Here is a 25,321-nt window from a genome sequence, read left to right as displayed (position 1 = left end):
GCCCAGGTGAATGCAGAGGTGAATACAGAGGTGGAGGAAAAACGACGGGACCTGCGGTGCTTATACGCAAATGCAAGAAGCCTCATGGCCAAGATGGGTGAACTAGAGGTCGTGGCCAAGGGGGAAGACCTAGATATAATTGGAATTACAGAAACATGGTGGACAGAGGAGAATCAATGGGATGTGGCGCTGCCGGGGTACAAGCTCTACAGGAGAGACAGGACCCACAAGAAGGGGGGAGGCATAGCACTATATATAAAGGACTCTATCTACTCGGTCGGGACGGATATGGCAACGAAGGCAGAGGGGCTGGAATCGCTATGGGTCAAATTGCCGGGAAACAAGGCATAAAACTGGGGGCTGTACTATCGCCCACCTGGTACGCCGGAAGGAGTCGGACATGACTTGGAAGCTGAACTGAGACAGGAGTGCAGGACTGGAAGGGTAACAGTGATGGGGGACTTCAACTACCCAGGGATTGACTGGAGTACGGGTCACTCCAACTGTAATAGGGAAACAGGATTTGTAGAAGCTGTAAGGGACTGCTTCATGGAGCAACTGGTCAGGGAACCGACGCGAGGGAGGGCTACTCTTGACCTCATCCTGAACGGATTAGGGGGGCCTGCAAGAGGGGTAGAAGTGGGAGGACCACTAGGCAACAGTGACCACAACACGATCAGATTCACATTAGAAAGGGGGACACCCATAGTAAGGAGGACCGCAACAACTGCGCTCAACTTCAAGAAAGGGAACTATGTTGCTATGAGGGAAATGGTGGGGAGGAAGCTCAGAAACATCTTTAGGATGGAGACTGTGGAAAGCACCTGGACCCTATTCAGGGACACCCTGCAGGAAGCACAAAGAATGTACGTCCCCAGTTTCAGGAAAGGCTGCAAGAATAAGCGGTCAAAGGACCCGGTTTGGATCTCAACAGAAGTAAAGAGGGCAATAAATGATAAAAAAGTATCCTTCCAGAGATGGAAAAAGGACCCAACGGAGGAAAATCACCAGGCGCACAGGAAATGCCAAAAAGAATGCCACCGAGAGGTTAGAAAAGCAAAAGGGAAATACGAAGAGGGGCTGGCCAGGGAGGCGAAAAACTTCAAGGCATTCTTCAGTTACGTAAAGGGGAAACGACCAGCGAGAGAGGAGGTGGGGCCGTTGGACGATGGGGATAGGAAGGGAGTGATTAAGGAGGATAAAGAGGTAGCTGAGAGGTTGAACACATTCTTCTCATCGGTTTTCACGAGAGAAGACACATCTAATATACCGGACTCAGAGGAGCTCATGAGTGGGGAACAGGCTGAAAAATTGGAGCACATAGAGGTAAGTAAGGAGGATGTCCTCAAACAGATAGACAGGTTAAAATGCGGCAAATCACCAGGTCCGGACGGGATACACCCAAGGGTTCTAAAGGAGCTAAGACAAGAAATAGCGGGCACAATCCAGCATGTTTGTAACCTATCCTTGAAAACTGGAGAGGTACCAGAGGACTGGAAATTGGCGAATGTCACACCTATCTTCAAGAAGGGATCGAGGGGTGACCCCGGGAACTACAGGCCGGTGAGCCTGACTTCAATTATAGGGAAGATGGTAGAAGCTATGATAAAGGACGGCATTTGCGAGCACATTGAGAGAAATGGCCTACTGAGAACAAGCCAGCATGGATTCTGTAAGGGAAAGTCGTGCTTAACGAACCTTCTGTACTTCTTTGAGGGAATAAGCAGTCGGGTGGACAATGGGGAACCCATAGACATCATTTACTTCGATTTTCAAAAGGCTTTCGACAAGGTGCCACATGAAAGGCTGCTTAGGAAACTGTGGAACCACGGGGTGGGAGGGGATGTGCTCAGATGGATCGAGCACTGGTTGTCGGGTAGACTGCAGAGGGTCGGAGTAAAGGGCCAATATTCTGACTGGCGGGGAGTCACAAGCGGTGTGCCACAGGGATCGGTGCTGGGGCCGTTACTCTTCAACATATTTATCAATGACCTGGAAAAGGAAGCAAAGTGCGAGGTTATAAAATTTGCAGACGATACCAAACTGTGCGGCAGAGTTAGCTCCAGGGAGGAGTGTGAGGACCTGCAAAGGGACCTAGACAAGCTGGAAGACTGGGCGAACAAATGGCAAATGCGCTTTAACGTGGAAAAATGCAAGGTCATGCATATAGGGAAAAAGAACCCGTTGTTCAACTACAAATTGGGAGGGGCATTGTTGGGAGAAAGCAATCTTGAGAGAGACTTGGGTGTGCTGGTGGATCCATCACTGAAGCCATCTGCACAGTGCGCAGCGGCCTCAAAAAAAGCCAACAGGATGCTGGGCATCATAAAGAGAGGCATAACAACTAGGACGCGGGAAGTCATCATGCCACTGTATCGAGCGATGGTGCGTCCGCATCTGGAATACTGCGTTCAATATTGGTCGCCGTACCTCAAGAAAGACATGGCGGTACTTGAGAGAGTCCAAAGGAGAGCAACGAAACTGGTAAGAGGGCTGGAACACTGCCGATATGCTGAGAGGTTGGATAGGCTGGGGCTCTTCTCTCTGGAAAAAAGGAGGCTCAGGGGTGATATGATAGAGACCTTCAAGATCATGAGGGGCATAGAGAGGGTGGATAGGGACAGATTCTTCAGGCTGAAGGGGACAACAGGTACGAGGGGGCATTCGGAGAAACTGAAGGGAGATAGGTTCAAAACGAATGCAAGAAAGTTTTTTTTCACCCAGAGGGTCGTGGACACTTGGAATGCGCTACCGGAGGAAGTGATTAGGCAGAGTACGGTACAGGGATTCAAACAGAGACTGGACGGATTCCTGAAGGATAAAAGGATCGTGGGATACTGAGAAAGCTAACCAGAAAATAAATATAGAATCCCAACCAGGTCGTGCATGTGCAAGACCGGAAGGCTAGGACTTTGATGGGAAGATAGGACTCAATAGGAAACCAAGGTGGCATGGGGGCCCCTTCTGGTGATTTAGACAGGTCATGACCTGTTTGGGCCGCCGCGGGAGCGGACTGCTGGGCAGGATGGACCTGTGGTCTGACCCGGCGGAGGCACTGCTTATGTTCTTATGTCTCTGATTTTGCTTCTCCAACGTCCTGCTCCCTCTGCCGCAACTTCTTTACATGTGCTACGTCCCGCCCTGCCGGAAACATGAAGGCAGAGGGAGCGAAATATAGCCACAGGAAAGCACTCTTCGCGATGTCCCTCCATTTTACATGTGCATCCCACGCAAAGCTGTAGCAGCCTGCGGAGAACTGAGCAGTTCTATGAGGGAAGGTAAATGGCTTTCAAGCAGCAGAATCTCCTGCATCCCCAGGTAAACATGCGAGAACCCAACCGCGAGCCTTCCAGCCGAGCAAAGATGTCCTGCGTCACGACACGCCAAGCTCATGCTGCGCATATAAAAAAAGAAAGGCAGCCAGCCAGTACCAGCAGAGACGAATGGGGAAATGGACGCCAACGCCAACCATGCAGGTTGAGGGGGCTTGAATCAAAGGTCCTCTGCTCGATTAGAAGAGGACGAACCTCAGCGAGATCTAACGGCGAAGCATTTCAGGTCAGAAAAAAAGGAAATGCATATTTTCACAGATCGCCTTCCCTCAACACCCCTTCCCCACATGGGCCGTAGTGAGAGCCGTTTTGGGCTGCATGCAGCCCGCATGTTGTGCAGGGCTAATCTAGGGGAAAATAATCGAAATAGAAACCATGTGCCAAAATTAAGTCCACATTATGAAAGCAACAATTATATAGTAATTATATAGTCAAGAAAAAAATAAGCAATCAAAATAGAATAAGAGTTTCTATCTTATAAAAACCTCTACCCTATCTTAGGAATACATTCAGTTTATTGAGAACAAAATATACTCATACCTACACTATCACCTATATTGTGACTTCCAGAAAATTCTCAAACTGAGTAGGGTCTAAAAAGATGAAGCTCATCCCTTCCAACCTATTAAACACTTACATGGGAATCTAAAAAAAAAAAAAAAAAAAAGTGGTTCCCAAAGCTACAGCCTCAGCACCGTGAGGTTGTGGGTTCAAGCCCAGCGCTGTTCCTTGTGACTCTCTGGGCAAGTCACTTAATCCTCCAATGCCCCAGGTAAACTAGGTAGATTGTGAGCCCGCCAGGACAGATAGGGAAAAATGCTTGAGTACCTGAATGTAAAACCACTTAGACAACTTCCATTGATAGGTGGTATATAAATAATTAATAAACTTGGAAACTTACCCCTTCCCCACTTTTACAAAACTGTAGTGCAAATTTTAGCGCCGGCCACTGCGGTAACAGCTCAGATGCTTATAGAATTCCTATGAGAGTCAAAGCTGATATCGCCGTGGCTGATGCTAAAAATCGCTCTTGCAGTTTTGTATAAGTTGGGGTTAATTAATAAACTTGTTTGTGATTTAACACCAAGAAAGTGCTTTCTATGTAATTGAGTGGCCTCGGCCACATCTGGGAAGATTTGAATCTTCTGACCACAAAAGGCAGCATCTTTATTTTTTAAGCGAGCCTTTGCATATTGTGTTGTCATTGTAATGTAACATACTTTGTATTGTTATTTCAATATTGTTACTGCTATAATTGTTTGCCTATGCTTGACTTATTCTTACTGTACACTGCCTTGAGTGAATTCCTTCTAAAAGGCAATAAATTTATCTATCTATCTATAGTATTGACAATATCATTACAGCTCTCTAGGAAATTAAAATCAAGACTTACTCCTCCCAATGCATCTAGGACATCTTCAACAGGGTTCTCCACATGAGAACTTCGAGGAATATAATAACTATGAGCAACAGAGAGATCTTTGTTATGTACTACATGTATAGTTTTAGGGAGATCTGCAGATAAACTAAACCTTAAGTTTATATACCGCATCATCTCCACAATCGTAGAGCTTGGCATGATTTACAGTAGCTTAGTAAGAAGGAACTCCATAGTAACGGTTACAGATAAACTAGTTTCACCTTGGCCTGCTCTAAGACTACCTTGTTTTATGTTAACCAAGTATTTAACTAACTTGGACTGAATGCAATTGTTTCAGTTTGTTTGCTTTAAAAGACAATTATTGATTCTGACATTGTCAAGAACTATTATAATGTCCTTCACTTGGCATATCTCCCACTCATACTTCACCCTATGCTTTCAAAAGAAACCATAGAGGTGCATGGGTTCTTTTTTTTTTTAAACTATCTTATTTTGCCCAGTCACTTATCCTCCTGATCAAAAATGGAACAACTTTTCCCCTGCTCTGATCATACCCAGATTCATGGTCCTAAGCTAGCAGCAATCCTTCCCCTCAGTTTACATTGTTCATGTGGACTTTCATCTAGTCGGCCCATGTGGAGGAAATCTGTGTATAGGGTTACCATATGGTTCCAGAAAAAGGAGGATGGACTGAGACACCCGAGTTTTACTTCCACTGCTTTCAATGGAACTAAAATCCAGATGTCTCTGTCAGTCTTTACTTCTATTGCTTTCAGTGGAAATAAAACTCAGATGTCACAAACTATCCTGCTTTTTCTGGAGCCATATGGCAACTCTATTTGGGTACAATTATTGACATGATATGACAAAACAAGTGAGAAGATTTAAAACTAACCAAAAAAAAAAAAAAATGGGTGGGGAGAAAGCAAATGCAGCAGGTATGCCATAAAGTGGAGACTCTGACAAGTGTGCATGTTTAATCCTTAAGTACAATCTCTGACAGTTTCCTCATTTGGGAATGGGGGATGTGCACTATTATTTTCCATTTGTATGCTGGCCAGAATAGTGCAGCCAACTATAAATAACTTCATATGTTGGTGGCCTTCAGCAATGTACATATGCCATGCTTACTTTGGATAAATGCTTGATTTTGATTCCAGATATGAGGTCTGTGGGCTCTTCTTCAATGAACTCTCTCTTCAAAGCTTTCTCTGGATCCTCTTCCTCCTCTTTTTCTCTCCCTAAGACAGTTATTGGCGTACCACACCAGTACAAAGGCTGAAGAGAATAAATCATTAGTCACAATACATATAGTGGTATATGTGCTTTGGGAAAGTACTCTAGTTTGCATGCAGGAAGCAATAGCATGTATATTAAGAAGAGGGAGTGTGAATCCACATCTTTTCTATTTAGATTTAACTACGTATGTTTACAAAACATTTATTGAAAATCACATACAGAACTAGCAAAATTTTTCAAAAGGTTTTTGTGAGGTAATCAGATCAGTAATAAAGGTATAGCCTCACTCAGGCTATACCTTTATTATTACAAAACATTTATTGACATGTATTTAGGCAATTTTAATTATTTAGTATTTTATGCTAACATTACTTCAGTAAACCATCTTGTGCAACAGTTCAGTATAAAGCACAGCTACTTACCTGTACCAGGTGTTATCCTAGGACAGCAGGCAGATATTCTCGCATGTGGGTGATGTAATCCATTGAGCCCAGTATGGACAGTGTGAAAGTGTACTGCCACTTTAACTTTTCAAAGTCTCAAGACTGATGGTACCACACATATATTGGTGCTTTCCCATTCGAGGTCGGCTTGTAGACCATCAGTTCAGTAAAAAAATAAAAAAGCTAAGAATCCAACTAGGGGAGGAAGGAGGGTTGTGAGAATATCTGCCTGCTGTACTTGGATAACATATGTTAAGAGGTAACTATGCTTTATCCCAGGACACGCAAACAGCATATTCTCACATGTGGGACTCCCTACCAATGGGTTAGAGGAAAGTTGGCTTTATGTAGAGAATACATTTTGCAGAACTGCTTGGTTGAACCAGCTGTCCCACATGGATTTTCCAGACAGTAATGGGATGGGTAAATATTAAGCTCATCCATCTACATCCGGAGCACTCCCCGTTTAGCCACCAATGGAATCATCATTGTTAATATCTTTTGATGTGGTAGGGTATGGAAGAGGAGGGCCTCTGGGCAGATTGAGTGGTGATAGCCACTACTGAAAGGAATGAAGCACTGAGGTTATTTGCAAATGGAGTTATATGAACTGTAGATGCCAAGACACATCATTTGATATGGTGATGCTTTGAAGAATGGAGACCTTCCGACAGATATAACTTAGATTGTTGAGCCTCTGTTATGGTAGAAAGGCTTGAGTTTGAGTTGTGTCCAGAAGTGCCTCACTGAATTTTAGCATTTGAATGGGTTAGAGAAGAGATTTCTCATAACTGACTGCAAATCCCGGAAGTTCTAACAATTGAACAGTTGTGTTCATGGTCTGGTGAGCTTGATGAGACGCTGGGGCCTTGACCAACTAGTAGTCTAGGTAAGGGAATACCTGAAAGCCACATGAAACATAGAAACATGATGGCAGATAAAGGCCAAATGGCCTATCAAGTCTGCCCATCCGCAGTAACCATTATCTCTTTCTCTCTCTGAGAGATCCCACATGCCCTTTTGAATTCAGGCACAGTCTCTGTCTCCACCATCTCTTCTGGGAGACTGTTCCATGCACCTACCACCCTTTCTGTAAAAAAATAATTACCTTAGATTACTCCGGAGCAGAAGGATGAAGCTACTACAACTAAGCATTTCATGAGTACTCTGGATAAGCCAGACCAAACGGTAGCACTTTGTACTGGAAGTGGCGAGTTTCCACTCAAAATCAAAAGATATTTCCTGTGGAATGGGAGAATGGAAATGTGTGTATGCTTCTTTGAGATCTAGAGAGCATAGCCAGTTGTTTTTCTCCAATAGAGGCAACCGGGTTCACAGAGAGACCATGCAAAACTTTTCCTTCACCAAATATTTGTTGAGAGCATGGAGGACCAAGATAAGATGAAGACCGCCTGTTTTTTTCGATAAGAGGAAATACTTGAAGTAGAATCCTCAGCCCCTCTCCTCTAGAGGAACCTACTTGATGCCATTGAGCTGGAAGAGGGCTAAGAGCTCTTGATGAAGTAGTGAGGTCTAATTGGAATTGAAAACAAACTCTTTTGGAAGATGATTTGGAAGTGTTTTTTGTAGTTGAAGTGCATAACCTTTTCTCATTATTTTTAGGACCCATTGGTCTGTTATGATGATGGCAGTAAGAGACGGCCTCCAACAAGAAGAGACTGAAGAATGGGCTGCATTATGTTGGCTAAGCTCTCAAGTAGTAAGTCAAAAAGACTGCAAAGATTTTTTGCCGAGTCTGCGATTGAGTTTAAGTCTTTTGTTGCACAGTACGTCTTTGAGGAGGAGCCCTGGAGAATGTAAAGAAACATTTTGGGTTATGAAAGTGCTTAGTTGGTTGAAGCTTGGATGTTTTGCAGCAGAAAGATTAAACATGGACTCCTATGGGCAGAAGAGAAGTCTGATAGATGGAGGTTGGTATGCTCAGACTAAGAATGTCAAAAAGACTGAGCCGGTTTAGCTGCAGCAGGTGTCTGAGGTTTTTGCTGTCTCTGCTGCTGTGGCGGCTGTCTAGGCAGAGGCCTTGAGAAAGCTGGAGTCGTTTTTTTGAGGATAACAATGCGGAGGAGGCTTGTAAGGCCGAGCAGGTGGAATCTTAGTCTTTGGCCGGATCAAGGAGGCAAAGGAGCGCTCATGTTCAGAGAGACGCTTAGTAGCAGCCTTGATGGAAGTTTGTGGAAGGCAAGTTCGCTAGACGGTCTTGCAAATTGGAGTCCATGTCCACAATGCGGGGCCAAGCAAGGCGTGCATAGCCACAGCAAAAGCGGTAACCCTGGATGATAACTCAAAAGGCATCGTACGAGGCGAATTTGTGACAGTGTGAAGAATCTGTTTGAACTCTGGAAGACATTGCTCCTCAAGAGCAGGAAAAAAAACCTTAGGCATTATTTTAAGGTAGTGATTAAAATAAGAGGTGAATATGTAATTGTAGATGAGAATTTGATTCACCTTCATGGAATTCTGATAGAGCCTGCGGCCGAACTTGTCCATGGTGCAGCCTTCCCTGCCTGGAGGCACCGCAGCGTAGACCTTAGAGGGTTGAGCTTTCTTTTATGAAGATTCCACCACTAAGGATTGGTGAGATAACTGCTTTGAAAGGAACCGTGCGATATCTAGATTCCATCTTAGAAGGTATGGCCGGAATAGAGTAAGGGGTTTCCATATTCCTGAGAAACGTTTGTTTTAACACAGGAGTCATGGGAAGCCTCAAGGTTTCCTTGGTTTGATGAGGCAACTCCATGTCGGCCAGGTACTTAGGAGTGTACTTAGATTCAGAGTGTAGATCCAGGAGAAGAGCCTGACTCATATCAAAGACAAACCTCGCAAACGAGGAGGACTTTGAGATGGAGGGTTCCTCCGGAGAAGGAGACCGAGACTTGGGAACAGCCAAATAAGATGGTGAAGCTTCTCTGGAATATTGATAAGGCATTTCAGAATCTAGCGCCATGGTCACTGAAGAAGCTCTACTGCCTGTCATAGGAGGAGTCAGAGAGTGTTTGCGCTTCAGAAACCTCGATGGAGAAGTCCCCGGAGTCCGAGGGACAGACTGGCTCGAGGCAGGTGGAGAAGGCTCCATCGCAGATGGTCTCGATGGAGGTCTGGACGAGCTCCGAGGTGAAGCAGCAGGTGTAGAAGACTTGCGAGACCGAGACTTGTGCTTAGGTCTCGAAGGAGTCTCAATGGCCTTCGATAAATGAGGCATAGAAGACTCTGTACTATGAGGAGGCGAGTCCTTGTGTGTGAGAGAAGACTGCAGACTCCGCTTGGAAGCAAGGTGCCTCGAGGTCGAGGTATGCTTCGAGTGGTGCCTCGATCGAGGTGCAGGCGACTCTGATCTGAAGGATGAGGCGAAGAGTCAAAGGAGGATAAGTGACTAGATTTGAGGCTTGCCTCGAGGTGCTTCGACAGGAGGCTTAGGCTGGCTCATAGGAAGCAGGGTTGAGGCAGGGACAAATTGAGACAGGACCAAGGTAATCTGAGTGGTCAAAATGACTTTTAGCATGGCTTTGAACATAGGCACTGAGACCAAGGGATCAGGTCTAGAAGGTGCAGCAGTGCGCTCCAAAGAGGACGACCTCGAGGATGAGTATTCCCTAAGGTTAGAGGCACGCTTTGCTGGAGGTCTTGTAGAGGCTGGCAGGACTCCACTCACTGCCTGGAATGCCTGAGACTCTGGAGGCTTCTTAGGAAGGGTACCTGAAGGAGAAACAGAAGACTTACCCATAGACGAAACCTTAAGAGGGACCACAGACGAGGCCTTTGAGGACGAGGTTGTCGAGGCCACTATGGGAGTCGAGGTCTTGAAAGTTGAGGCCGCCCCTGAGGACAAGGCCTTATCCGCAGACTGCTCCATAGTGCCAAACAGTTGAAGAATTTTAGCACGGCGTCTGCGAAAGGGCTTGAGGTTGAAGGGTAGCACAGCATGGACAAGTGTCGGGACAATGTTCTGGTCCCAGACAGGCAATACACCAACGATGAGGGTGCACTGGCTACACTTTTTAAAACCGGTAAGAGGCCGGGTCATAGAAAAAATAGAAACCGGCGAATGAACGAGGTTCAGCAGCAGGGCCTAAGTCCAGAGGCCGCCATCCCAAAAAAGACAAAGGAAAAAGTTTTGGTTTTTTTAGTAAAACTTACAAGACACGCCGGTACAGCGACTTCAGAAAAATAACAAATCCGCGGTGTGAGAAGGCAACGAAGAACTGCAGAGCTGAAGCAAACGGGACTTCTCAGCTCCACGGAAAACGTTGAACTAGGGTACCTCACAGGAAATGCGCGCCCTAACTTGGGCAGGAGGGCACTCGCGCATGCGCAGTGCAGCACTCGTAAGCTCTTAAAAGATCTTCAAGCAAGTCTGTTTGCGAGGCTGTCCGCTGCTGGGTTCCGTTGGTGACGTCGCCCACATGTTAAGAATAAGCTGCCTGCTTGTCCTGGGATAATGCTGCTGTTAATAAATATGTGCCGCATACCACTGTGTCTACTGTTTTTGCTACAAATGTCAGTAGCACCTCTTGGATTCCGTCAATCTAGAAGCCCTAACCACAAGGCAGAAGGGACTCTCCCTCCTCCAGCTCATTCCTCTCAACCCTCTTTCCTCCTTCAGTTTATCTGCACCTAAACTCTCTCCCCTTGCTTCTCCAATTCATCCCTCCCATGAATATCTCTCACCCTGTGCCCCTTAGGCGTTTCATCTTCTCTTCCTGCACCCTGTCTTCAAACAAAAACATTCAGTCTGTTCTTGTCCAACCCCATCCATCCAGTATTCCATTCTGTTAGACTACAACAACTGGTTCCTTTGTCTTTTTTTTCTGTTCATCACTCCAGAACTCTGTCTTCTTCCTGCAACAAATGGCTTAAAAAACAAAACAAAACTGCACAAGTCCTGAGATCCTGCACTATTCTCAAACCCTTGTGAGAACAGCACAGAATTTTGAGTACCTTGAAAGTTCATCTTTGAGCCGCATTGTGTGGACAAACATCACCAACCTGGATGGCTTTTCCTTTTATCACTTCTACAATAATCCAGCTCTTTATACAGCAATAGCTGCACTGGCATTTCCTCCTTAGAAGGGACCAGTAAATTTTGACCCACAGAAATTCTGCACCATGCTCAAGGCCTTCTAATTCTCCCTCTCGCCGAGATTCTCGGAGATAGGGAAAATTAGAAGGCCTTGAGCATGTGCAGATGCATGCTAAAAGCCGGCAGAGGCAGGAAGATCTTCTAGTGGCACCAACACGTCCTGTGGGCTGCGTGCCGGTGCCAGATAGGGGGGTAAGTTCAAGTTGTTCACGCGGGGGGGGGGGAGGGGAGGGCCGGTTCACGGGGGAGGGGGGCTTTGCAAGCGGGGGGAAGCGATGCCGGTTATTGGGGGGGGGCAGGGAGGGTGCTCGCAAATCGAATCAACACTCGGTTTGCGAGACAAGTTTTGCGAGAATGTTTTGCTCGTCTTGCAAAACAATCGCAAATCGGATTACTCGCAAACCGAGGTTTGACTGTATATAGCTGGGAGCAAGGAAAGTATGAGAAGTTAGATCACAAGAGCTGTGTAAAATCTAGGTTAACACCTAAATTCTTAGCAGTATCAGAACTGATGAACGAGTAGTACAGAATAGGAGGAAGCAATCAGGATACTGAAAAATTAGAAAAGGGTAACAGTCTAACAGCAGAACTCACCGTCAGGAAGAAGTACCAGGGCTGTGGCACTCCATATTCTCCAGGGAAGACTGCCTCCACGTACCATGCCACCAAGCCATACAAGACTGAGTCTAGCAGCAGCATTCCAAGAACGTGAGCAAAGGTGACATTATCATCCACACTTAGGGGCTTCATCAGGTCTGCCCATTGTACACCAGTCCCTGAAACAAACACCCAAGAGAGCATTCATAAAAATCTACAATTAATAGGAAGACAGTTGGTAGACTCTTCCTACCAAATGTCATCCTATCAATTGTTTATTAATTTATTTATTTAAAATTATTTATAATCCGCCTATCCACAAATCTAAGCGGGGAACAATAATCACATACAAAATCACACAAAAATACAAACAAATACAGTACAATAAAAAAACAGCACATCCTCGAACTGTCACATAACTTGTGCCAAAATCCTCGAACTGTCACATAACTAGTGCCAAAATAATGCACAATCACACTTTTGTCCCCCATTCTTAAATATATAAAGAACTACATGTCTTCAAACTGTTACTGCGCTTACACCAAAGAAGAATTGTTGTATACCAAAGAATTGTTGTATCCAATTGCCTTACCCAATTGTCCTTACCAATTGCGTAGGTTTTGATATCCACCCGAACCCCCATTCCAACACCTCACATATCCCCAGTCACTCCTCTGACATCCCCACTCTCCCTGTATCTTTCACTGACACATCGGCAGGAAGGATGCCATTCCTTCCTACCGATAGGGCTTCCCCTTCACAATGGCAGCCCTTCCCCCTCCCAGTGCATGTTGGGATGCACTGGGAGGTTCCTAAGGCTCTCATTGACTTAGCCTTCCTTCTGACATCACTTAGAGGCGGCCCTATCAGTAAGAGGGATTATGCATCCCTCCCTGCTGATCTTTCAGTGAAAAGAAGGGATGGTGTGGGGATATTAGACGGGTGTCAGGGTGTATGCACATGTCAGAGAGGTGTCAGGGTGTGCACGCAGAAGTCAGAGGGTATCAGGGGTATGTGGAGTGTTGGGACGGGATGTGGGGATGTCAGAGGGGTGTATGTGGATGCCAGAGGGTGGTGGGGTGTCAAGAGGAGTGTGTGGGAGTGTCATGAGGGGTGCTGGGGAACTTAGGGGGCCTACGAAATTGGTAGCTTTAGGACAACTGGGTACGGCAATTGGATACAATTGGTAGAAGATCCTACCAATTGTCGAATCCTACCACTGTCATCCTACCATTTGTTATAGACCCCTTTATAATATACCTGATGTCTCCTATTATATCATACTGAATGGTTTCTGATCTTTAAACAGAATGTAATAGACAAAGTAAACCTGAGTAAACACATACCACAGTTTTTAAATGATTATTTCATTTATTTAAGGAGGAAAGCTATCCAACACTCATATCACCCTTGTGAAAAGTAACTGTCTCCAATGGCGTACCAAGGAGGGGTCGGGAGGGGGGTCTGCCCTGGGTGCACGGCTTGGGGGGGTGCACAGCCGGCCAGGTCTTCCTGCCTTTCCTTTCCCCTGGTCGCGCCACTACGATCCTACCTCCCCCCGCCGACAAGAAGTCTTTCCGACGTCAATTCTGACGTCAGAGAGGACGTTCCAGGCCAGCCAGGCAGTGATTGGCTGGCCCGGAACGTCCTCTCCGACATCAGAATTGATGTCGGAAAGACTTCTTGTCGGCGGCAGGAGGTAGGATCGTAGCGGCGTGGGCCGGGGGAAAGGAAGGGGAGAGGCGCTTTTTTTTCCACGGCAGGGAGGGCAGGATGTAGGCAGGCAAGCTGGCTTTAGCGAGGTAGGGAGATAGGTAGACAGGCAGGAGGCACTGGGGGCTGGCTTTGGAGGGGACATAAGGAGGCACTGGGGGCACTAAGGACACAGGACAGGGGCACCATGGACACAGGACGGAGGCACCATGGACACAGGATGGAGGCACTAGAAAGGAAGGAGGGAGGGAATAGAAAGGGACAATTGTTGGGCTTGAGTGCAGAAAGAAAGAAATAAAAGAAAGGATACACAGTCAATTAATAGATGTCCCCTTTTGATGAAAAAAATAAATGGTCACGTTACCTCTGACTTCCTTTCGCTGCAGCAGAGTCGGCAGCCGTGCTGAGGTGCAGGAAGGTCCCGCGCTGACTCGTCTGCCAGCTCTGCTCCGGAAGAAGTAAGTTACATATGAGGGGTTGGACCCGGCAGACGCAGTCATTGCAGGACTTTGCCACAACTCCCTGCGTCTGCCTGGTCCACCCCCTCTGATGTAACTTACTTCTTCTGGAGCAGAGTCGGCAGACGAGTCATTGCGGGACCTTCCAGCATGCGGCTGCTGAGTCCGCTCCAGAGCAAATACGTCTGGAGTGGGGTGGACTGACAGTTGGCAGCTACAATCATCATGTGACCTTGCTGCATGAAGGGAGAGAAAGGAGCAGGATTGCTGGAATGGAAGAGTGGTGGAGAGAAAGAAAGAGGGCAGGGTGGTATGGAAGGGTGGTGCTGATAGAACTGATGTACAGAGAAAGGGGAGAGACATAAGGGGGAAGGATATTGGAGGGAGAGAAAGGGGGCAGATGCTGATTGAAGAGGGGTGGATGGCGAGAGAAAGGGCAGACATTGGATGGTAGTGGGGAGCCTATGCTGGATGGAAGTGCAGATGGGAGAGATAAGGGAGCAAATGTGAGGAGAGAAAGAGGGGAGCAGACGCTGGATGGAAGTAGACAGAGAGAGAAGGTACTAGATGGAAGGGTTGGAGAAAGAGGGTACATGATGGAAGGAAGGGATAAATAAAAGAAGGGCACATGATGGGGAGAAAAGGATTGTTAGGGAAACACTGGAGGGGTGAGGGAAAGAGGTGGCAAGCTTTAGGTAGACAATAAAAAAGGACATTGATGAGAGGGCAGTAAGAACGTAATCTAGACAGATGCAGAAAATAAATTGAAAAGGAAAATGAGGGAAAGGGATTGCAGAGGAGAGGTGTGGGAGAGGGAAGGAGAGGAGAGAGATGCCAGACCAATGGGGGTGAAAGGAGAGATGGAAGGGGGAGGCATACAGTTTCTGGAGAGAAGGAGAGAAGATGCCATATAGGGGAAGAGAGACGGCAGACAGTGGATGGAAGGAAGAGAGTTACAAGAAGATGAGGAAAGCAGAAACCACAGAAGAGAAAGGTAGAAAAAAAAATTTGTATTTACTTATTGCTTTAGGAGACATGTGTCACTGTTTCTGTGGTGTTGCATTTTATGCAGAATCCAGCTTCTTGCTGGTTCAATTTAACCTTTGTCTATGTATTTTTATTTTATCTCCCCTTTTACAAAACTGTGGAGAGTTTTTTAGCGCCAGCCGTGGTGGTAGCAGCTCTAATGCTCAGAATTCTATGAGTGTCAGAGCTGTTACCACCATGGGTAAAATTCACACTAGTTTTGTAAAAGGGGGAGGGGTTAGTTTGTGATGACATATTCCATACTAGGTGAAGGTGTTTTCTGTGTTCGAAAGACATGGTTTTTTGTTAGGATTGACTGCAGGATTGATTTGTACTAGTCTGGCTTGTTTAGTTTTACAGTGGGTGTATTGATGTTGTACTGCTCACTGTAGTATGTAAGATGCTGCCTTTTCCTAGTTACTCATGTGTGACGTGGCTTGTTACTAAAAATCATGTTTTTCGTATGGGGGGGGGGTCAAAAAATGATGGGCCCCGGGTGTCACATATGCTAGGTACACCACTGACTGTCTCGTACGCTTAATAACTGGTTACACTATCTTTAGCAGCAATAATTGCAACAAAACACGTCCTATAATTTGATATGACTCGCATCACTCTTGAGGAATCTTAACCCACTCTGCTTTGCAGAACTGCTTTAATTCAGGATGCAATTGTAGGTTTTCATGCATGAACTAATTGTTTCAGGACCTGTCACAGCATCTCTTTTGGGTTCAAGTCAGGACATTGACTAGGCCAGTACAAAATTTGTAATTTTGTTTCTTTTAGCCATTCAGATGTAGACTTTCTTTTGTGTTTTTCATCGTTGTCCTGTTGCATAAGATTAAGCTTCAGTTTACAGACAGATGACTAGACATTCTCTTTAAGAATTTTCTGGTACAATGCAGAATTCATGGCTCCTTAATGGCAAGTTCCCCCACACCAGCGCATTTGACTGTTATGATGTTCTTACTATGAAATGCTATATTTGCTTTGCACCAGACAAAGGGAACTATATTGTCCATAGAATATTGCCCTAAAACAGGAGTAGGGAACTCCGGTCCTCGAGAGCCGTATTCCAGTCAGGTTTTCTCCAATGAATATGCATGAGATCTATTTGCATGCACTGCTTTCAATGCATATTCTTTGGGGAAATCCTGAAAACCTGACTGGAATACGGATCTCGAGGACCGGAGTTCCCTACTCCTGCCCTAAAAGATTTGGGGATCATCTAGATGTGTTTTTGCAAAATGTGAGACAAGCACTGATGTTACTCATGGATAACAATGGCTTCTACCTTGCTAAACTATCACGAATCCCATTTTTGTCTAGTCTTTTATTGTAGAGTCATGAACAGTGGCCTTAACTGAAGCTAGAGAGAACTGAAGTTCTTTGGATGTTCTTCTAGGATGTTTTGCGACTTCCCAAATGAGTTCTTGCTGTGCCTTGAAACAATTTTGGCAAGCCAGCCACACAAGGGAAGTTTTCCCACTGTTCCAAAGTCTCCTCCATTTGGAGATAATGACTCTCACTGAGGTTTAGTAGAATCCTAGAGCTTTTAGAAATAGCTTTGTAACCCTTTCCAAACTGATATTTCAACAACTTTTTTTCTAATTTAATATGGAAAATCCTTTGATTGTGGCACAGTAGTTAAAAGCTACAGCCTCAGCACAATGAGGTTGTGGGTTCTAACACACACTGCTCCCTGTGACCCTGGGCAAGTCCACTTAATCCCGCCTTTGCCCCAGGTACATTAGATAGATTGTGAGCCTGCCAGGACAGACAGGGAAAATTCTCAAGTACCTGAATAAATTCATGTAAACTGTTCCGAGCTCCCCTGGGAGAACAGTAAACAAAATTGAATAAATAAATTTAATAAATTATAGAAACATTCTTGTGGTGACTATTTAACTCACAGTAAGATTCAGTACAAACTTGGCTGCAATCAAACAGCTGAATTTGATTATCCATTACATTTGGTCAATTGGTTGATCGAGTAATAAACTTAGGTAGGGTATGTGTGGCTAGCCCAGTGGTAGACAATTCCAGTCCTCGAGAGCCGGAGCCAGGTCAGGTTTTCAAGATATCCTTAATAAATATGCATGAGATAGAGTTGCATCTCAAGGAGGCAGAGCATGCAAATCCATCTCATATATATTCATTGTGGATATCCTGAAAACCTGACCTGGCTCCGGCTCTTGAGGACTGGAATTGCCTACCCCTGGGCTAGCCTGATATATGGGTGATATTGGTATTGGATAACTTTCTTTCTTAAATAAAAGTTATAATTTAAAAACTTTGTTATATGTCTACTGTGATTCACTTTGTCCAATATTGCCAACATATGAAGAAAAAGCAGTAATTATAACCAAGGGGAAGAATAACAATTCAGGAGTCCACAATGGTTCAAAGATTTATTGGATTATCCAAAAATACCAATAAAGAATTCAGGCTCTGACACATCCATAAGAGGTATTAACAGCTTCAGTGCTCTTCATTGACATTGAATGAACTGTGAATCCACAGAGTGGCATTGAACATATAGATGGTTATTTTAGAAGCTCTATCCCTGTTTTTGGATATCTGAAAACCAGTATTTAGATGTCTACAGTGCATGTACATCCAAATCCCAAGTATATAAATCTAGGACATGGACATCTAAAACTGCAGTTATCTCCATATGGCAAAGGGGCATAGTTGGGGCATATTCTGAGTGGGACTAGGGAGAGACCAAAATAGAGACATTCAACTCTGGCTGCCAAAGGGGAAGGGATGTCGGTGTCCAAAAAGATGGACGTCCATCTTTAGACCTGGTATTTGGCATGTCCAGGTTACAGAACATAAGAACATAAGAACATAAGAACATAAGAAGCGCCATCTCCGGATCAGACCTTCGGTCCATCAAGTCCGGCGATCCGCACACGCGGAGGCCCTGCCAGGTATACACCTGGCTTATTTTATAGCCAACCATATCTTTATATGCCTCTCTCAAGGAGATATGCATCTAGTTTGCTTTTGAAGCCTAGGACTGTCGATTCTGCAATAATCTCTCCTGGGAGAGTATTCCAGATGTCAACCACTCTCTGTGTGAAGCAGAACTTCCTGATATTAGTCCTGAACTTGTCCCCCCTTAGCTTCATTTCATGTCCTCTTGTCCGTGTCAAATTGGACAATGTAAATAATCTCTGCTCTATTTTGTCGATTCCTTTCAGTATTTTGAAGGTCTCGATCATATCCCCACGCAGTCTCCTCTTCTCAAGGGAGAACAATCCCAGTGTTTTAAGTCGATCCTCATATTCCAGTTTCTCCATACCCTTCACCAGTTTAGTCGCTCGTCTCTGCACCCTCTCCAGCAGTTTTATATCTTTCTTTAGGTAGGGAGACCAATGTTGGACACAGTATTCCAAGTGGGGTCTGACCATTGCCCTATAAAGCGGCATTATAACTTTCTCCGATCTACTTGAGATTCCTTTCTTTATCATGCCCTGATTGAGCAACTCTCCAATGGAGGGAGTAAGGAAAGCGGTATTCGTCTGTCCCTGGAGTGTTCACAATTAAAAAAAAATCAAAAAGGAAAGTGCTACAGTGGGATCTGAACTGGTGTCTTCTGTTCTCAGATGGCTGCTCAAACCATAACATAACATAAAACTCACTTGTATACTGCAAATACCATTAAGTTTTATGCGGTTCACAAAGATTAGTAATACAAATGAATAAACATCTAATTTCTAACTTCTGAAGGATTCCCTGAAAAGATATTTTTTTAAGGCACATCGAAATTGATACGAAATTGGGAATGTGAATATATGAGTTAAATCCCTAGTCCATGAGGCTGCCTGAAAACATAGTAATCGTTCCTGAAATTTCTTGTATTTACATCCCTATACAGAGGGGAATGAAAACAATGAATGAGATTTTCTAGAATGTTTAGAGGCCTACTAAAAAGCTGGCTATTTAAGGACGCCTTTAACTGACTCTTTTCATAATCACATTATCTCATTCCCTGGAATTTATCTGGACAAGGAACACTGTTAAGTAGAAATTAAGTGGGTACCGTTCCCCAACCTTTTGTTTCCTTACCCTTCCTTTTTATTTATTTTCAAATTGCATTTAATCCATTTTTCCCCCCTCCTCTTCATCAGTGTTTTTACGTCATAATTGTCTTTAATGTCCTGTTTGTTGGAAATTTTTTATTTTTTCTATTTTTAATTTTGTAAATCGCATTGGATTTGGATACTGCGATTATATCAAATATTTTAAATGAACTTAAAACTTTGTAATAATAAAAAATTCCATAAGATACTCAGGAATTGAGCCTGATAGTGCATTAAAACAAATACAGCTGAGCTTAAATTTAACCCGTGACTCAACTGGAAGCCTGTGCAGTCAACAATAAAAATCAGTGATATGATCATACTTCCTTAAATTGAAAATTAATCTGCCTGCTGCATTCTGAATTATGCGTAGTCTATGAAGGTTTTCTGAGTACCAGCAAGATAAACAATGTTACAGTAGTCCAACTGGCTAAGGACAAGTGATTGAACCAGCAATCGAAAGGAGTTAATATCAAAATATGCTCTAATAGTTCTTAGTTTCCATAAAATATAGAAACCCCTTCGAACCAACGAGTCGACCTGAGTTTTCATTGTAAGGGTACGATCTAGAACAGGGGTCTCAAAGTCCCTCCTTGAGGGCTGCAATCCAGTCGTGTTTTCAGGATTTCCCCAATTAATATGCACGATATCTATGTGCATGCACTGCTTTCAATGCATATTCATTGGGGAAATCCTGAAAACCCGACTGGATTGCGGCCCTCAAGGAGGGACTTTGAGATCCCTGATCTAGAATTACACCAAGTATCTTTATGGTTGACTGGATGCTACAGATCGTATCATTTGACAACAGAGGTAACATCTAGAGAATGACACGGTGGTTGTTACCCGTGGCTAGCCGCGGGTAACCCACCAAAAAGGGGAAAGAAAAATAGTAGTCGCTGTGGGGACGGGGACAAGGCAATTCACCGCCTCGTGGAGCGGTGAATGGTCTTTTCTCCGCAGTGAGGCAATCAAAAATCGCGCGGTCCAGCAGCCCCCACCCTGCCCAATCGCAGCGTTTAGCCAGCTCCCTCCCTCCACCTCACCTTATATTCCGAGTTTGCCGGCTTTCTTTTTCGCCGAGCCGCACACTTTCAAAAAGCCACACACACGCGGCTGCTGGAGTTGTTCAATCTTCTCTGCTGCAACTTCCTGTTTCCGGTTGCGTCAGAGCAGAAGATTGAACAACTGAGCAGCCTCGCGTGGGCGGCTTTTTGAAAGTGTGCGGTTCGGCGAAAAAGAAAGCCGGCAAACTCGGAATATAAGGTGAGGTGGAGGGAGGGAGCTGGCTGAATGCTGCTATCAGGCGGGTGGGGGCTGCTGGTCCTCCCGGCTCACATTAGGAAGGAGGGAGTGAAAGGGAAAAAGATTCTGGGCCAAGGGGATGAAGAGGGAAAGAAAGAAACCCACAGCAGGAAAGAAAGGGGAGGACAGGCAGGTGAGCCAGATGCTGGAAGCAGGGGGGCGGGGAAAAAGAGGGAAAGAAGCTAGATGGGGTTGAAAAGAAGACACACACTGGTGTGAAGGTAACAGAAAGAGGGGAAATTATGTGCAAGGAGGCATAGGGACAGAGACATAAAGGGGACATGCCATGGGGATGGTATATGAATACGGGGGAGGGGGGGGCAATGCCAGATACATAGGAGAGATATTAGAAATGGGGAAAATAGGAACACAGAAGCGAGATGGTTTGTGGGGATGGGACAGGGACCGAGCTGGCAGGCTCCAGCGGCTTGCACAAATTACATTGTAACGTGCCACGAAAATAAGAGGGAGGGAGGTAGATAGGCCACGCGAGAGGAGCTGAAGGGTGGTAGAAAGGAACAGATGGTAAAGGAGGGAGGGAAGGGTGGTGGTGGAAAGGAATAGAACAGACATTGAAAGAGGGTAGAGAGGAACAGACCCTGAAGGGAAATGTGGAAGACAGAGTGGGGAGAAGACGCTGGAAGGGAAGAAGACAGATGCCAGACTATGGGGGAGCGGAGGGAAGAAGATGGGTGCTAGACCAATTGGGGGGGTGAAGGGAGAGGCGCAGAGTGAAGACACCCAGTGGATGGAAGGAATTGAATGAGATGTGGAAAGCAGAAACCAGACAACAAAGGTAGAAAAAAAAATTCTATTTATTTATTTTTTCTTTAGGATAAAGTAGTATATTAGTTGTGTTGATAAAAATTTATAAACAAAGCCCAAACTTTGATTTATAAGGAAGGAATACGCTAAATATTGCAGTACTAAGGCTTATATGGATGCTGCGGGGACGGTGACGGGGCGGTGAATGGGATGGCAGTGACGGTGACAGGGCGGTGAAGGGAATGGCGGTGACGGGGCAGTGACGGGGACAGATTTTTCCCCCGTGTCATTCTCTAGTAACATGTTCATTTAAATTTGGTGATGCAAAGAAAAATTTTGTTTTTTCCGTATGGATGACTGTGTGGCCATTTTATAATAGATGTCCATGCCCTTTGTTTTGCCTCATACATAGTTTGTCAAAATGTAATAATCCTGTGTGAGTTAATCGAGTTAAGGAGGTAAATTATAATAAATTAACCTAATTCAATGTAATATAGTGTACCCTCAGTGTGATTTAACAAGCTAATGGTACGCCGGACTCAACCGGTGTTCCAAGCTTATAATTCAAGCTGGCACTCTTTTTGCTGTGCTACACACCATCATAGGCGTACACAGTGTGCTTCAAAATAAAGTGAACACAAGAAACAGTGACTATGCTTATAATTATCTAGAATGATATATAGTATAGCCAACTTAACAAAATTAAGTGTTGTCAACTGGTGCAGTTTGCGGTACTTATCTCGGTTTTCTCATCAACCACCATTTCATGATTTGTCTGGTCAGGCGTTTTCTTTTAGCTGAAATTGAAATATCAACTCCTGATTTCAATAAGAGTTGCAGGCTCTACCGAGCTCAGTTTCAGGAGCCCATATGAGTATAGAATCGCCACTGTCTTAGAACTATCGTTGGAGCATTCAAACAGAGAGCAGTGACGCCAGCTTGTTAAATCACACTGAAGGTACACTTTATTACATTGAATTAGGTTAATTTATTATAACTTGCCTTCATAACTCAATTAACTCACATGGGATTATTACATTTTGATATAGTTGGCGATTCCCTTAAAAGGTTTATATTGTGTGAAACATACATAGTTTGGGCATTTTGGTTTATAAAATAGATATTTATGCTGGACACAGCAAGCACTTGTGTATTTTAGAATAAGGTGGGTAGTCCTTGTTTTAAAATACATGAGAAATGGACATCTATACCTAACATACAGACACACAGACATCCATATTCCGGGTTGGATATTCTTTCTAAAATTCATGATGATCTCTTAAAGATATCCAACCCCATATTCAGGCACGTTCACCAAAATATGATCATGTAGGTTCATTGCGAGTGACTGAATTCTTCATTGGTATTTTCAGACAATAGAATAAATCTTTGAATTCTGGTGAGTACTTGAGTTTTTTTGTCATTTCTCCCCTTGATCATCCCCACTGCTTTTCCTTTGTCTGTATTTCTCCAGAGAAATGTCCTCCCTTCCCTTCCATTCCTTTGCCAACAAACATGCAAACATCTGCATTCAGATTTTATTTGACGTGGAGGGGCACAATCATGACATACATCTAAGTCTGATTTGGGTGTATGGTGCTAGGCGCCCAAAGTCGGCAGTGGGAAAATGTCCATTTTTGAAAAATATGTCTAGAAATTTATTTATTTTTTTTAATTTTTTAATCGGCTATCCGGACGTCCAGGCTACTGTTCGTCCAGACCGCCCAAGACATCTATGTTTATGCCACATTTTCAACCAAAATTTCATCCAAGTTCCAAACACCAAGAACAAGACCATTTGAAAGTGGGAGGGGCCAATCTTGTAAGGGATTGGCCACCCAGACATGGCAACAGAGCAGTGGGGCACCTTAGAAGGCACTGCGGTAAACTACACCAAAAGGGTGCCAGATAAACATCTTACCATAACTCCTTTATAGGTTATGGTAAGCCCTCCAAAACCCACTATACCCATCTGTCTACAACCCCAAAAGCCCTTATGGCTGCAAGTGGCACCTATATGGCAGCAGAGTAGGATTTGGAGGGGTTTTGGTAGGTACACATGTTCCACCATAAATGAAGTGGTTAGAGTGGCTTATGGGCCTGGGTCCTCCCCTCTATGGTTCACTAGCCCACCCCCCCAGGCTATTTAAGACATCTGTATACAGCTCTACTAGGCTTTCCTATATCAGGTGCTGATGTTCTGGAGACAGGTATGCACTTTTTTATTCTGATCTTTGTGGAAGTGTGATGAGGTCAGTGAACACTGGGGGAGCGTGTGGGGGTATTTACTTTGTCTCTGCAGTGGTTATCTAATTACTTTGGATAGCTTTTTGGCACTTATGGAGAAATTAGGTTCTTACCTGCTAATTTTCTTTCCGTTAGCTTGTAGACTAGTATAGTCTTTACGAATGGGTAATATGCCTCACTACTAGCAGCAGGTGAAGACCGAGATCAAACTTGTGTATCAGTATAGCATGCCCCTCTTGCTACTCCAGTTTTTTCCTCAGTCTCCGGTAGCAGGTGTTAAGGCTTTTCAGCTCCCCTCTTAGCACTATTGAAACTTTGTGGACTCCTGGTTCCCCTTTTTGTGCCAGATAGAGCTTGGGCGGGTTCTGTTTGGGGATCCGTCTGACCTCAGGGGTGTTAAACTCGGCTGGTCTCATGCTGGGTCCCTCCCCCCTACCTCCCCATATTTTTGTAGTGGGCCTCAGCAGGCAGCTTGGCCCCCTGGTTGGTCGGCCCTCCAGCTTTGAGAGCCAAGCAGTCTGTTCTGACTAAGTAAAAAGAAATAACAAAAAAAATCCTGAGGTGTACCGGTCTGAAGGGCTCATTTCCCTTTATAACTTCCTTTTTTTCCTGTGGTTTTTCTCAACTAACCGGCACTTTCTTTACAGCTAGGGCGGTATTCAGCACAATGAGCTCTGTTAAAGGGAAAAAATGTTCCTTGTGCTCCAGGCACGGAGGTACTCGTGGCCGGCCTGTGCAAGTGTTGTGCAGGCTGGAGTGGTGGGGAAGCCTCGTCGGCAGCGGATGCCTGCGGCCAGGGCACCTCGCCACATGTGCCTTGTGGTTTGGCTTCGGATCGTGGGGAAGCTCGGGCTTCCCCAGACGTCCATGTGGGGGATTCCCCAGCCGCCAACGGTGAGGGAGCACAGGATTCTCTTACTGCCAGTTCAGATGGGGATTCCCTTTTCGTGTCAGTCTGTTCTTTGGCCTCAGCATCAGGAGTCCCAAGCTTTCCAGACACTAGAGCCTGGAGGAGCTCCGATTTTGGCAGTTTAAGTTTCATCCAGGATGTTTAGTAAAATGTTCGATTATCCTTGCAGGATGATCTAAGTCTAGGTTGGCTCCCATCCCACCCACATACTGCCCTAACCACTCTTCCACGTATGCCCTTTTCAGCTCTGGGCGCACAGCAGCATTCAGAGGCATAAAAAGTCCAGCGACATATCCAGAAAGTCGGTTTTATCGGTCTTTTAGGTCGTCCAAGTGCCAATTTGGGCAGGGTTTTAGACGTGTTTAAGTTTTGATGATGAGCCCCCATGCTGTTTAATCAAATGTATCAAAGCAGTTAATTATAAAATAAGAGGGTTCGTGACATTGTTACATAGCCACTAAAAGCTATTAGACATCTCTATAAAAGACAGACATTCTCCCCGTTACATCACTTCACCCTCTCTCTTTTCAAGTTCATATTATATCTCTTTGTCCTCGAGAAACTTTATCTTTACTGAAGCTTATTAGAGGGTGTGTGTGTGGCTGAGCTGGTGGCATTTTACTAACCTACCTCTAAACTACTTCTAATCTTACCAAATAACATGATCACCCAAAACAAAGCACTTTAGACCAGTGTTTCACAGATAATGAATGCAT

General features: G+C 44.8%; 1 protein-coding gene across 3 annotated transcripts in view; it reads right to left on the bottom strand.

Annotated features, from left to right (window-relative positions):
- The window catches only part of ABCA3 (ATP binding cassette subfamily A member 3), a 211,043-nt gene that overhangs the window by 87,039 nt on the left and 98,683 nt on the right, over positions 1-25,321 (bottom strand). For all 3 annotated transcript variants that reach the window (XM_033914147.1, XM_033914145.1, XM_033914146.1), the window contains exons 10-11: positions 12,088-12,269; positions 5,845-5,991 (exon numbers count right to left, since the gene is read on the bottom strand). In XM_033914147.1, coding sequence (XP_033770038.1) covers positions 5,845-5,991; positions 12,088-12,269 — 329 coding nt within the window. The remainder of the gene's footprint in view (positions 1-5,844; positions 5,992-12,087; positions 12,270-25,321) is intronic.

This window comes from Geotrypetes seraphini, chromosome 11 (genome assembly GCF_902459505.1).
Source record: "Geotrypetes seraphini chromosome 11, aGeoSer1.1, whole genome shotgun sequence".
NCBI lineage: Eukaryota > Metazoa > Chordata > Amphibia > Gymnophiona > Dermophiidae > Geotrypetes > Geotrypetes seraphini.
The sequence above is the reverse complement of the archived record's forward strand: the minus strand, read 5'-3'. Positions and strand labels throughout refer to the sequence as shown.